The 15,691-nt window shown below is 35.2% G+C and overlaps 1 protein-coding gene across 8 annotated transcripts in view; it reads left to right on the forward strand.

Annotated features, from left to right (window-relative positions):
* GPHN (gephyrin) overlaps positions 1-15,691 on the forward strand; it is a 282,387-nt gene that overhangs the window by 222,419 nt on the left and 44,277 nt on the right. For 5 of the 8 annotated variants that reach the window (XM_027641753.1, XM_027641758.1, XM_027641755.1 and 2 more), the window contains 4 exons: positions 3,913-3,975; positions 6,341-6,383; positions 9,734-9,871; positions 14,674-14,766. In XM_027641753.1, the coding sequence (XP_027497554.1) occupies positions 3,913-3,975; positions 6,341-6,383; positions 9,734-9,871; positions 14,674-14,766 (337 nt within the window). The remainder of the gene's footprint in view (positions 1-3,912; positions 3,976-6,340; positions 6,384-9,733; positions 9,872-14,673; positions 14,767-15,691) is intronic. The other 3 variants (XM_027641759.1, XM_027641757.1, XM_027641756.1) reach the window with 1 other exon arrangement.

Consider the following 15,691-nt stretch of genomic DNA (forward strand, 5'->3'; position numbering starts at 1 on the left):
GACCTCTTCATATTTGAGTATTTTAATTAATGCAGCTTCTCTGAACAAAAAGACTATGACATTGAATAAGCTGTGAATAGCCCCTAAAATATCACAGAAATGTGCCGTCTTTCCAGTGTTATTCATATGGCATGTCTGTATGCTGTCCCGCGCTCTGAAGAACACAAAATTCAGCTCATTTTTTTCTCATATTAATGTAAACATTTCATTAAAATTACTCTGAAGAAAATAAATCCCTCTTTGCCTCTTTTTATTCTCCACTGTTAAGCCTATACTACCAGTTTGTAGGAGCCAGTTTGCTTTCCCATTAGCTTACTGGCCAGTGGTTTGCTATTTTGTCTCCTTTTTTTGCTGTGTGTATCATAGATCTTCCTGTTTTCTCATTCAGTGAGGTGTTCAGCTTGCGATTTTAGTTGGTGTGTAAGATTTTATTTGGATCCTCTTCTAGTAATAAATGTTTTGATTTTGCCTCTCCAGGACAAAGTCAGTTTCCATTGAGAGATGACTAATCCCAGAAAACTACCCTTTGCCATTTCATTCCATGTTGTTCCAAATATTGAATAATATCTTTCTTTTATACTGCTCCTGTAAAAGGAACCAATTCAGACCTCATGTTTCTACAGTGTATTCATCAATCACTTCCATCATCCCGTTTGAACAGTAGTTAGCATTAATCATAATCTGACCATAAAACTCCACATATGCGTTCGTAGTCTACTGGGAAACAATTATCAAAATTAAAAAAATCTGTATGTAAAGTGCAGATGACTAGAGAAAAACTCAGAAAAGAGAACTCAGTAATATATGGATGAAGACATAACAACATATTCAGAATTTGAAAATTACTTTTGTTCGGTGTCCAGTAACACTTAATAAACATAACGCTTAAGAAGTGGTAAAAATCTGCTTCTAAAATGATTTTGGCTTCAAATGATTTTTTGCTTTTTTCTTCCCAAAAGAGCTGACTCCAAATGAGTGATTCCCTATGTGGAATACTACATTAGTCATATTTAAATTTTGGTGAGGTGAATCCCACCATCACTGCTGTTTGTTTTAAAAATTGTGTTAATGAGTAATGTCTGGTGCTATCAAATTCCTTGTGCTCACTTTTCTTTCCCTTTCAGAGGTAGTCTCAGTATAACAAGAAAAATTTCTTCTGTTGTATTGAACTGACTTTAGTCCTAATTCAGATGGCCATAAAATATTCTCTTAAGACCTCATGTGTTCATGAGCTCAGTGTAAAAGTGCTGTTTGAATAAGAATGCATTTCTGAAATAGGAAGATGACATGTTGTAATAGGATTATTTAATCCTTAAATACCGTATTGAACATTTTCTGAAGTACGCAATTCCAGATACTTTTTTTTTTTTTTTCTGGAACTGGATCATCTTTAAGGTCCCTTTCAACCCAAACCAATGTGAATGTTTTTTTAATAACTTCATTAATATATTCCCTATTAATTCAATTAAAGCAATTCTCTCTATTCTTCAGATTAGATTTAAAACATTCTTTTAATGAAACCTACCAATGTATATCATTGCATTTTTTTATTTGGTCCTAGTTAGAATAACAGGCCAAAATCAATTTTTAAAGTATTGTTTTATAACCAGTTTGAGCTATTGGTTCATGGTTTAGTTTTCTCTTATGTGTTTATTTAAAGACACTGAATAATGTATTTTACACTGTTAGAGGATAAAAGGTATTTTAGGCAAAAGATACTGTGGAAACCCTACAGCTATAAATCAGACCACATGTGATTTGAAATCTATTTAAAGCAGGTAAATATTTAAGAGACCATTCATGGTGGCATGTGCCACTGTATATTGTACAGAACTCAGATTATGTAATTAGTAATAAAGCACATGCAGAGAAAAAAACAGCAGCAGCATACTTTCCCACATCATAGAGAATAAGTTGTCTTCATAAAGCTGCTGAAGTTTCAAGGAAAGGTTGTATGAGTTATGCACATTCTCACCAGCAGTAAGTGTAGTAGGTGCAATACCTCATAAACAGGCCTGCCTGGTGTTCATGAGACACTGAGAGGAATATAGTTCTTAAATTGTTAGCAACTGCTGTGCTTTGCATTCCCTGCTTCCTTCATTACAGCTTGGCGAACTCATTCCCTTTGCTGTACCTGAGTCCTCTGTGTAGGTTTGGCTTTCTGCTGGTGGTTCCACATTATGCATGCTTTCCTCAAAGTGGAGCAATGTGCTTTCCCATAAATGCTAAAGGTTATGGGTCAGCCTCCTACAGGCTCTGTGTTCCTAAGAAACGGGCTCTTTCTGTTGGTAATAAATCATGTTTTGATGTCATTGTTCCGAAACGTTCTTCATGTTGTAATATTGAGTTGAAATGTACTCCCATAAGAGTTAGCTTTTCATATTGGGCTGGAAAATCTTCATCTTCGTGTAGCAATTTGTTTTATTATAACCAATGGCTTTTAATTGTACCTCCCATAATGAAGAGCTGACTTAATACTCTGTGCTAATCTTGTTATGACTTTAAAAAGGTAAGTAATTTCTCTAACAATTCCTAACAGTAAAGTGTTAAAGGGTTTCTCAGTTCTCTTTTTTCATTTTTTTTCACATTAATTTTTCACTTGTAGCATGAAAATTTCTTTGTGTCTTTTTCTATTTTACTTGTAAAAAATTTTTTTGTGGACAGATTTTTATTTGCAGCAAAACATATCACGTAAATTTAAATGAATCCAATTTAGTATAGTCATTGACTTCGTTTTTCAGATCAATCATGACTGACAGATAGAAGCTGTCAGCAGAACTCTTTGTTTTACCATTCCCTTAATTTATTTTTGAGTACTTTATTTCACATTCTGTTTATTACTTCAGCCTATGGGAGAAAGCTTACTCTGCATTCCGCATTATGAAGTTTTATCTTCAAGAACATAAAATCCAGTTTGCTTAAAAAACACAGTAATGTGAACTGAATGCTTTGGGTTTGATTACATTCTGTCTGAACCACACAGGAAAATGGTACTGGCTGGTAGCCCAGAGTATCTTCTACCAAGATAGATTGTGAGCAAAGAGACTATAGAGTGGACAAACAATAAATCTATACTTTCCTGGTGAAAGGAAAGACAGCCATAGGTTGTTATTTCTGTAACTGCCTATGAATGAGAAGAATTATAGTAAATACTACTACTGATAACTCTCCCCAGTTAGTCATGGTACTATATGTAATATAATATGGATTCTTCACTTAACAGTAGCTGTGAAAAGAATACAGATATTTTGTAAATGTCAGAAATAGCAAAGTAGTAAAACATACAAATAATGAATATGATAAAAGGCACTTATTAAAGCACATAACCCCATTTATACAAAGCTCCATTGCTACTAAAACTGTATGTGTTAGGAAACTGGTGGGTTTTATTCAAAATCATTTTACTGGAGTTTTGATTAAAAATAACGTTTAGGATAAGAATGTGCAACTCATTAAACAGAAGTATTATGTAATGACTAATTTTGATGTCAGTTATGTTAAAACATGGTTTGTATTCTGCAGCTGTGAGCATAGGTTGGGAAACGATCAAGTCTAGCTGATCAAGCCTTTTATTTTATTATCATGGATTCCTCTTCCACAGCTGCTTTTAAAATTTGTGGGAAGCAAATTATTTCTCATACTGCATATGTTGCCCATCAGGTGAGTGATAATGTGGAAACTGTAGGCTGGGTGTAAGAAACCAAAAAGTAAATATAAAGTCCTCTGTGTGCACAGAATTAAAAAAATGACCTGTAAGAGGCTGTATGTGAAACCAACTGTCTTTTGTTGCCATTGTCATTTGGACATTGTAGAGCAAAACTTTGTCAACACGTTTTTTATATTAGAAGATTTGATCTGCAAATCTCAGCTGCTCTGTTCATTATAAATCTCTTGTTTTTGTCCATACACTAGCTCCACTATAGGTTGGAAGGGCTTAAAGATGAACTCAGGAGGAATAGAGGCTACAACTCGAGAGTAACTATTACTGCTCAAAGGAGCTGTTTTCCATTCGCAAACATTGCTTTGCGCTATGGGTTTGGGCTCCTTCTGTTCCTCCACTTTGTTGAAGACTCTCTCTTGACTTCCATTTTACTTCTTTAGCACTGTCTTTGTCTGCTAACATTTTTCCTCCTTCTCTAGTAGCTTTTATCTGTGTCCTTTGGATCACATATTTTACTTAGTTTGTTTTAGTAGATTGTTTCAAATGTTTGTGTTTTGTATTTTTTGGTTTTTTTGCCTTTTTCTTTAGGACTGTGTTATTTCACTGAATTTCATTCCACAGTTTGCTGAATCGCTTGGTTATTTTGCAGCAGGCCCCTTCCTCATTTTCTCTTTTCATATGTTTTTCAGTGAGAAATAAGAGAGCCTCTTCCATTTTAAACAGTAGTCTTACACACATGCACCCATGTCTCCTTTTGCACACACCATCTTCTGCCTTGCCACATCCATCCTGCTTCTCTGTTTCTCTCTCTCCCTCTCTCTCTTAATCTGTGCTTCTCTTTTTTTTGTGCTTTCTTTCCTACCATTATACCATCTTTTTGGTCCAGAATTGTCCTTTGGTAAATTATAGGTAAATATTTACTTCTTCCAGAGACAGTTCATATTATGCCTTTAAAATCTGGTTAAACAACTCTGGGCCAAATTTGAACATCATTAATATTTTGTTTGCAGTTTTCTTGTATAGTATTTTTGGTGGGAAGGGGGGAGGGCTTGGGTTTTTTCTGTTTGTTTTTGTTAAACAAGAGTTTTTTTCAGGGAAGGACACCATAACCCACTCTAAGTTGCAACATTACTTTCCATAAGTTATTCCATTACAATAAGTAGACTGTGTTGCGCTGTAGAATCCAATTTTTTTATGTGAATATACATTTGGGGCAAGCTGCTGTGGAACAGAAGAAAGAGGTTTAGAAGCTGGGGCACAGTTGGTTTCAACCTTTCATGGTTGTTCCTGTCTGAAGACAGCTTTTAGGGGGTTAAGCATGTACCATTCTTCATCAGTTCTTAGATCATACATATTCACTTTCTAGAAAATTTTTCTGTAAGTGCAAATTCCAAGTGAGGTCTGAAAGATAATCTGGATTCACTCCTTTGCTCTTTCAGCAGAGACAAATGTTCTGCTGGGAAATTACACCCTCAGCATCACCTGTGCTATTCCACTTCTTTCACCACATGTACACGGTTTTACTTTATTAATACTCTCACTGAAATTTAAAATATACCTTTGTCAGTAAAGTAAGAAAGAGAAGGATTCCATTCTTACTATCTCAGAGGTTTGTTTTCTTGTGAATTTTACTTTAACTGGGGTTTTGTCCACGCAAAATGTTTATTATTCAAGTGCTGCCAGTTCAGTCAGCTGGCCTGCCAGTAGTTCATGCAAAATCTTGCAGCTTCAGGGTTATTATACGTTGTTCTATCTTTACCAACCTGAGAAGAATTAACAAGAGCTGATGCCTCAGTATAGATAAAATTTATACTGTCTTGTGTTTGCAGTGTTGATACTCTTCAAAAAAACAATTCTTTTTTAAATCGTCCTGGTAAACAGATGGAACTTTAAATGTCCAGTTTTACTACAGTATTAGACCAATATGAATTGTCAAATTTCCCTGAAATCAGACTATCTGGAATAGCACAGTGGCAGCTAATCATCAAGGAATTTATTGAGAAACCATTTGCCATTCTCACACAGTTACTTTTTAAACTAGAATTGCACTGTAAAATTTATACTGAACATAGCATTTCTTTTAACCAAACAGGAACAGCTGCGTAAATTTATCTGGCTCCAGCCAGGAGCTGTTTATACAATTGTGAGTTGCTTATCCAATTGTGAAGAATTCTTATTAAACATTTTCAGAATCAACACAATTGAAATTGAATATTGAATACTTTAAACTCTTTCTGTAGTACCTGAATATATCAACAATAGAATGTTAAATCAAGTCATGATAATATATGTTAGTTATGTTAGTGTTCTGTCTAATCATAGGACCTAGATTCAGAGCTACTGTAATTACAACTGTATAAGAAAACGTGGATTTTTTGTTGAAAACTGGAGCTTAACATGTGACTTCAAACACTCTGTTCTTTGACTTTTCCCTATTACTGTCCTTAGGCCATGTTGTTTCTTATGAGAAGGGTGTGGAATCAAATTGCTTGTATCAGATTCTGACCATCAGCTACTACTGTTCTGCATAAATATACTTATCTCATGCAAAATATGTAAGAATGTTGCTGAAAATATGTATAGCCTCTGTCTTAGATCCCAGGAGCTTGCCCATTTTATCTCTGTATTTTGCATTCTTGTTAACTTCTGTAGCTCATAGAATCCGTGCTCTCTCTGCAGGTCCAGTCTAGGTGCAGCAGCAAGGAGAACATCCTCAGAGCAAGTACGTACTGAAACTTCATAGCTCTATTGAGAAACTAAGATTGCTCAGGAGACAGCAAATGATAATGAGATCAGAAGTATATGGTTGGGACATAAGTGGGTTTGCAGATGAAATTTAATAACCTAAGACAGTGAAATTCAGTCCAAAGATAAAAGTGTAAACAGCTCCCATTGTTCATGTATTGATGGAGAGACATCTTTTAATGTATTCTTCCAAGTTGTTTTTCTAATGACATGGAGGTCTGTGTTTGTGGCGATGTATTGTTGTAAATGATCATGTGTGTCCAGGTTTTATGGACAAGAATCAATACTTAAAGACAATGAAATGGAAATTCTCAGATTGACTATACATGATTTTTATTTTCATGAGCATTAATTTGAATGTTAGATTACATAAAACCAAACAAAAAAATGCAAAGATTAAGAATTCAGATTTATCCAAATGATGTGTTCTTTAATTTGCACAATTCTTTTCCTTTGTTTTATGGGAATTATTCTAGTGTAAAATTTGACCCACCATATACGTGTGTGCGTGTGTGTGTGTTGTGTGTGTGTGTATACATATATGTGTAATGACAGCAATAGGAAGTTGTTTTGGTGATAAAAGAGAAGGATGTCAGGAATTTTCTACCTTATGCAACCAATTGACTTAGCCACTTCTAAGCTAGAGGATTATTTTGTCATACAAAATGCAGCTTGCTGTAAGTAGTTATTTTTAGAACCATCTGACATTTCACATTAGTGAAAGATAACTTGGGAAAGTATGAGGAGTTGTTTAATGTCACTTACTTGTAAGTAAAAAGTACCATTTAATAATTTTAGAATTTAAAAAATCATTATTTGTTTATCTCTTGGATCTGTTTAAATGTGTGATACCTCTAATAGAACAGTTAGCATTTGTTTGTAGGAAGAAATAGGGAGAGAGAAGGGTTAGTAGTTACACCTGCATCTTTCTTCCTTTCTTTGTTAAGGTTATTCATGCTAGTGTTAAACCTAGAGATGCTTTATTTTCTTGGCCTCTCTTGCAGTAATAATGGGGTTTACTTTTGGTGTTTGACAAAGGTGTCAGAGATTAGGAAATTTTATCTACATTGAAGAAGACAGATTTGTCAGAGATTTCTCTGAGATTTCTCAGATTTTAACAGAATCTTTGGCTTAAGCAAATGACGATGTATTAGGGACAGACTTGTACATCTGAAGGTAGTACTCTGGGCACCATTCAAAGCATTCAAAACCTCTGAATTCATTCACTTTTTAAGGGTTAAAGAAGTAAAATAATAGTCTCTGAAGTAGCTTACAGTGAATTTTAGGTAGCACTAAAACACGAAAGCATCTAATGGCTGCAGCATCAAGGTTGTTCACTGCCACACATATTTCTTCCTAGCATCTTCCTTCATTTTTCCCAACTTACAAGAAAGCATTAGGAAAATATGTGGAATCTACTGGACCTGCAGGATTTACAGTGCTGCTAAGCAGGGTTTCTTTTTCTATACAGAGAAGGGTATGGGAAGTTCGACTATATATGACAAATGCTTCCCTTTCCTTTTCCTTTTTAATGAGGTTGTTAACAAAATACAGGCATAATAATTGGAAATGCAAGCTTACTAGGAAGATCCCTGTTGTTGGAAGCAGGAGTGCAGTTTTTCCATTAGTTACACTTTTATCTTACAATAGTTAAATTTGGATCACTTCTCCGTAGTTTGCAAATGAGAAAGTGAGGTGTAAGAGTGTGTAAGAGTGTGTAAAGTCTTAATATAGTGAGGTGTAAGAGTGTGTAAAGTCTTAATATAGTTAGAATATACCTCACTGGCTGTTTCTGTCTTCCACAGAATGCCAACTACAATCTTAAAGATAGGAATTTAGTCAATTAAAAGTTACTTGTGATTGACAAATTCACAGTGCGTGGTTTTATGGTCATGTATCTTCCAAATACATACAGAGATTGTTCAAATCATTTCTTCCAGAATCTTTCTTAGGAAAATGAGGTGGGCAGTTTTCCTTGTCTCTACTTCTTCCTCTGAAAGATAGTTACTATGTTGACAGCAAAAAGTAATCAATGAACAATTTACCACATCAAAAGGCAAGCATGTGTTAGTGCTGAAAGAAGTATCAGATATACAGATTAATTAGGAAACCTTCTTTTCTGAAGGAAGAACTTATATCGTGAGATTGTTTTACTATTTTTTAGTTATTTTTTATTAGAAGACTACACTTAAAGCAATAATCTATTTTTTTCCAGAATTTGAAAGCATGTGCAGCAGCAAATGGGATATTTAGGTAGCTACTGCAGAGCAAAATCATGTAATTAACAATTAGTTCCTATTATTTGTTAATGCTTTCTTATTATAATTTATGTTGCTTTAGGAATATCATTACATATTACATTTAGAACATCATCCACTTTGGCTCTCAAAAATACCTTCTTGTTCTAGGTAAATCCGTTCAAGATATTCTGCAAGTGTAATTGTCTTAATCTTTTGGTTTGTGTGTGTTACTCTAGTTTATGTAGTCATGCAATAGTTCTCTTCAGTTGCTTATCTTCACTTCCAAAATCCTTCAAATCTTGTTGTCTCCTTGTTTACTCTCTCAGTAAGTATCATGAAATCAAACATGCTGCTAGCTTCATTTTCAAACAACTTCTGTGATATTTTCCCCCTACCTGTCCCTTATAGTTGGGAAAAGTAAGCTTCCATTAAGTTGTCCTGTTGCCTTCACTCAAATTATGCATTTAAACAACACTTTGCTATTGTGACTACAAAATCTTGACAATAGGTAGGATGCCCACTAGCTGGAAACACTGTCTACTGTGCTGACTGCCCAGTGATTTCATTGTGCTCTCTCTATCCTCCTTTCAAACCTTTTGACTCCCATCTCACTCTTGGATTACAGACTGGCACAATGTCCATTCTTATGTTTTATCTGTGCATGGCACAGAGCATATTGAGATGTATTTGTGGAGAACAGAATGGAGTGAATCGTCCTGAGTTCATAGTTCATAGAACTGAATTAGCCTCAGATTATCATCCTCAATGTAAAATACTGAATCATCTTGAAGGGTTTCTGTTTTGGATTTGTGCTCATCAAGACTTCTGGTATGTTTTTCATTATAAATAAGGATATACACTTCTGTGAACTTTTTCAACTGTAAATTGCAGTTAGTTTTAAATCTCTGTTGATTCTACTTGAATACAGAGCTTTCCCAGTGTCTGACATGAATGCTCAATGATGATAACTAACTAATTTAATTTACTCCAAAGTGCCAGATTAGTTTCAGTAAAGTGGTTTAAATTAACATCACTATGTGAATCTGCACATTGTAGCATACATAAACTTAGTTCTTTCTCATTGCAGGTCACAGTGCTGTTGACATTACCAAGGTAGCAAGAAGACACCGCATGTCTCCATTCCCATTGACATCTATGGACAAGGCCTTCATCACAGTTCTGGAGATGACCCCAGTGCTTGGAACAGAAATCATCAATTACAGAGGTATTTTAAGTTGGATATTTTGTGAGGATTAGGGTGATTATTTCCATATTTGACAACTTTCTCTTCTACTAATTTTGTGAGGTAAATGAAACAGTACTTTCTCCAGGAGAAGCTGCTTTAGAAAATGCCAATAATATAGGAAATCTCCTTTCAAAGTAAGGAGAATGTCAACTGACCTCAGTGCTGCTCCCTGAAGGAGTCTGTAATGGAACTCTAATAAAGTGTGTAAATGAATTTTCTTCTGGTTTGTGTTATATGCAGCAAACATATTATACTCAACCATAATTTGCCTCAGTGGTTGAGTTAACACTGGACTTTTGAACATGCCAAGTAGCTCCAAGTTGTACGGTGATTGGCTTACTCTGTTCTTTTACTATGGGAGATTCTCACTAAGCCCCTTTCCACTCTGAGATTAATGATCAAAGGAAAGTGATTATAGATTCCAGGTCACTTTTTTCCATGTCTTTAACAGTTCATCTCAGTCTGTTTTTCCAGTTTCTACTTAGCCTACTATAGATTCCAGAATTTTCCCCTTCTTCTCATAAACACGACAATTCCTTTTCTATTCTACCACTACATTTGATCATTTTCTTACTTCCTTTTAATGTTTGATTTATCAAAACTTTGTAATTAAGGCATAACTGGTTTTGATTTATACAGTCTTTATAATAAACAAAGACACCGAACAGCAGGCAAAATATCAGACTTTGTGACTGTGCCTATACTCATAAGTAAGTAGGGATAGGTGAAGCCATTTTCTGGCCTTAAAAGGGATTAACAGGGCACCTCTCATGTTTATTGAGGCTAAACTATCCTCCCTCCTGAAATAGGGTGTTCATAATGCCTATTAGGTGCTTCCCTTGCTTCTGCTATCCCTTACACCAAGCCTAGCCATTATCTGGGAGAATGTTCTTGGTGCAAAACCATGCTGGAAGCATGCTGACAAGTAAACCTGAAGTAGGTAGTGGAGAGGAAACCTCCTCCAGGGATTCTTCCAGATTGTCCAAAGGTAAGGTAGTGAGCAAAGAGATAGTGGAACTATCAGCCTCAGGAGGCAAACGGTTTAGGACATTGGTGGACTGGAGATAGCAGAGAGGTCCAAATGATTTCTGAATTGAATGTTCTGTCTTCTGGCTTGAAAGTTCAAAGTTTTCATACTCTTCACCAAATCTTTGTGCTGCCGCAAACTTTCAAGATGTCTTCATATTGACATACTGATTTAGCAGACTGTATGTATTATCACACCTGTTAGCTTCAGAGATAGAGTCTGATTTCATGCTCACATAAGTGTACCGATAATGAAGATATTAACAAAGGCATATTCCTTCATATTTTTGCAGTGTAGTGCAAAATTATATCTCACAATTTATTTTTCAAGAAGTATACGCTTTTTTTAGCACTGTAAGATTTTCAAGTATATCATATGAAATTTCAGGATTTAGCCTATAGGAAACATCCTAAAGGACATATCTGTGTCTGTGATAGTACAAATTCAGTTCCCTTAATCTATGGATAAAAATCTCAAGATGAAAACTTATTTTCAGAAGTTCTTAAGTGATCACCATAATGTTATACAGACAAGTATATAGGATTGTTTTGTATAGGCACATATATATGTGTGTGTGTGTGTATGTGTGCACATGTGCATATGTGCACACACATGTATGGTTGATGTTAATTTTGAAGATTGCAATGAATTAAGATTGAGTTTTTCATTTAGTTATGGATTCATTTATTTTTCAGTTCATGTACTTCTAGTTTTGGAAAATAATAAAAATGTAGTTCTGGAGGTCTTAAACTGTACTCAGAAAAGCACTGTTGTACTGTGTTTGTTTTCTGTGTGGTTTTGTGTCTTGAATTAACACTGAGCTCCTCAAAAGTATCTTTCAGGAGCACAATCTCTCTGTAAGGAAAGTGAAATGTATAAAGTTCTAGGATTGCAAATTGCTGAATTAACCTGATTCAGTTACATTACTAAACATAGTGTATAGCATTCATCCTTATAAATAAAGCTGCTAAATGTTATTCTGTACAAATAGTCAGTAAAGTCCTGATTTTGTTCTTGATTAAGTCAAAGTATGCTGCAGTCTCTCAAATCTATCTATTCTCTCCTATCATGAGGGGGAGGATAAGTAAAGTTATCTTTTAAACATGACTTTCACACTGCTAAATTGCTCAGTGACTCAATAGATCACTTAACCTCTTTCATATTAAAATAAAAAATGGACAGTCCTAAAACATTTTACAGAACTGCCATAAACCAAAGGCGTCTGAAGCATATTTCCCACCTGCCATCACTGATATCTGGTCTGAAGCCCCCAATTAGCCTTTTATTTCAACTAAATTTAGTTACCTGAGCATAGCTCTGTACACATATAAGCCTTTAGACAACATGATTATGATTATTCTTCTGAAACTAAGAAGATACATTTAAGTTTAATTAACAATAAAAGTGCAATGCAGAAGCAATCTACACTTTTTGAGCTTAAGCATAAGCTTAAGCCTGAGAACAGAGGAGGTCTAGTCCAAGAGCCTAACTGATTTTTTTGATAGCATTGACTTTTCATATCACAGTGAAGTGCTACCAGGGCAGTATTTACAAAATCCATCACCTTTGGTACAAGATCTGTCTATTTGCTGTGCCCCAGTATCAATACCCTGAGAAACCAAAGTTCTTTGCAGAATTGTACCAGTGCCATCACCTAAGCTTTAGCAAATAACCACATTTGAAAAGTGAGTTTAATGTAGTTTTCCATTTTGTGTTAAAAGCTGTGGACATCACAAGGGGTAGTTTGATGACATTAAAATAATTCAGAACATCTTTTTGAATTACAATTAAAATAAGGTCAAACTGTATTTTTAGAATAGTTGCTTAAGTAAAAGAGAGTACAGAGGTATTTCAGATTGTCCAAGTTGCTGACTTGCTTCATTTTTAAATGCCTAAGGCTGCTTCACCAAGTAATTCTAACATTTTTCTCCCTGTAATAAAATTCATTCCCATTACTGTCTGGCCATTTATTCCTTTCTTGGCATTCTGCCAAGAACATACTGTTCAACTTTGCTCTAATTGGTGTGATTTTGCATGCAGACAAGAAGCAAAAGGAAGACACAACATGCCTGCTAAAATTAGAAGCATCACTTTTGTATGAGATTTCATGCATCTTGGAACAAAGGGTGTTTTTACTAGGCCTTTGATAGCTGCCTTTTCTGTGCTTTAATTTAAATGTCTGTTTCTGCATTCTTTTATTCAGTGTAAGTGTACCAGCTTTTGTGAACTTTTAATAACTTGTATATTGTGTATCACAGACAGTGATAAGCAGTAATGCACAGGTGAATTAATGTCCATCACAAAGGTGCTTTTCTAGTTGCTTTAACAGGTTTTATCAGCATTTTCATGGCAATACTTATTTCAGAAATGCAGCGTGAATATTAAATTCAGGCTGAAAGTTAATACATATGGATGTGAACACAATGATGTTATAGTTATGATAATTAATTGCTAGCTAAATCACTTTGTGTTAATACGTAAAATCTTCATTATAATAGCACTTCACTGGAGCTGAACACTTTCAAATCGAGTAGGTGCACTTTTTAACAGGACCTGTCCATTTAGTGTGCAGTGTTAAGCCTTCTGCCTTCCCAAGGAATCCAGAACCACATTGATTTCCCTGTCTGTAAAATAAGAAACATACTTCATGCATGTCTCTTTTTTGGCGTGTCTCGAAGACCATAATCTCTAAAGCACATATCCATGCAAATTCTCCAGGTAGAAATATTCATGCATCCTCTCATTCCTTCATACTTTCAGCTGGATATTGCCTTCCTGTGCACCCTAGGAACAGTGGCCTCTTATGAGCTGAGTTCCCCTTCTACTTAGACATACCGGAATCAAGCCGATCTCAGTAGTTCTGACCCATATACCCCTTTCCAATCCATCTAATCACACATGTAATGAACATGCTTTTTCATGCTTACATTGTTTGAAGGGGTAAGTTACATATTTTCCATTCTGTTCCACATTACACTAAAAAAAGGCTCTTGCTGGTGCCATAAAAGTACCAGCCACTTGACTGAGGGTGAAGTAACTCATATCAATCTCTACAGGGAAGCTGAGCCAAATTACAACTCATCAGTCATAGTCACTAAGTGAAGGAAAAGGATCTGTTTGAAACAGCTATTAAAATATTTAGAACTATAACATTGTAAATTTACATAAATAATCCTGACACTTATGTTCACTCACCCTCCATTAGGCAGAAATGCTCTCAGCAATTAGGCAAAGCTAGTCTATTGGAAAACTTTCTTGTCAATTTATGAAACTTGTCCATTGTTACTGACAAGTCCTCAATCCATCACCTCTCACCTTTTGCACACAAGATTCATTTCTGAAATGTCATTTTAAAAGCTTTTAAAAAAAATTTTATAAAAATTTAAATAAAGGAAAATACATAATTTTAAAAGATCTTAGGAGAAAAACTTGGCTTAAAGAAGCAAATACTTGTTTTTTCTGTCTGACCCTACAGCAGAGCTTTTATCTAAACCTTTGGATTTGGATACTTGGCATTCAAATCTGCTGTCAGCAATTTAACCATAACCCAGAGCACAGACTTACTGAACAAATCCTTTATCAGTACTTTCAGACTCCAGTCTTTTTTCTTTTATGTAGAGGCAAAAATCAAAAGCCTGAGAGATCTGTGTGTCCCATACATACACATTTCACCTATCAGAGCACATGGCTGTTAACTTTTTTCCCCCTTTCACTAGCTGTAATGACATGGAGCATGGTCTTTTCTCTTTTCTAGATGGAATGGGCCGAGTCCTTGCTCAAGATGTATATGCAAAAGATAATCTACCGCCATTTCCAGCATCAGTAAAAGATGGCTACGCTGTCAGAGGTAAACACTCACTTTGTAGACAGTGTCTGGAAAACCACTTTATAACATGTTAGTTCACCTGTTTTGGATCCAACAATGGTTATTTTCCTTTAGATTTGATTCAGATCATTGCTGAAGTCACAGTTACATAGAATTCAACTGTCTTGAAGGAAGGCCATAAAGCTGAGTTCAGGTCTTTTAAGTGGATGCATATGTCCACAAGCAAATGTACATCCATGTGTGCTCATAGACGTGCAACTCTGTTGCTAGTGCATTTCTTGCATTTCCTTAAGAATTCAGGAGATTAATGGAACATCTGTTTCTGAATTACAGATTCTTCTTGTATTCTTCTGTTGTTGATTTAATGGGGATTTTCTCACATATCTGTTACTTTCTTGAACCGTTACAGATCCAACTTCCTATTAGTGAATATCTTATTGATTGCATTAGAGAATTTTTGAAAAAACTTACAAGAATGTTCTTTTGTGGACACACCTCAAAAGAAGAACTGATTTTTACTTTAGAAATATTGCAGCTGCCATATATGACCCTGAGATTAGCTCAGTTGGTTAGAACATGGTGATAATAACACTAAGGTTGTGGGTTTGATCTCTGTATGGGCCACTTACTTAAGAGCTGAACTCAACGATCCTTGTGGGTCCCTTCCAACTCAGAATATTCGGTGAAGTGTTCTGTGAAAATGAGTAGTGTGACTTTACTCATTGCAAGCAGTGAATATGGTTTCCCAGGAGACCTGAATTCATACTGTGCTTTGCCACAAAGTGCTACATCATTTTGAACCAGTTGCTTCTCCATGCATCAGTTTTTTTCTTTGTAAAGTAACAGTAATGATGCTCACCTCAGATATCTGTGAAGAAAATTTAAAATATACAGGATTGAACAATATACTAGTAGTGATTTAATTGTGGTAGCAGTCCAATTGTTG

This window comes from Corapipo altera, unplaced genomic scaffold (genome assembly GCF_003945725.1).
Source record: "Corapipo altera isolate COAL_440 unplaced genomic scaffold, ASM394572v1 23b, whole genome shotgun sequence".
In the NCBI taxonomy this organism is placed as follows: Eukaryota; Metazoa; Chordata; class Aves; order Passeriformes; family Pipridae; genus Corapipo; species Corapipo altera.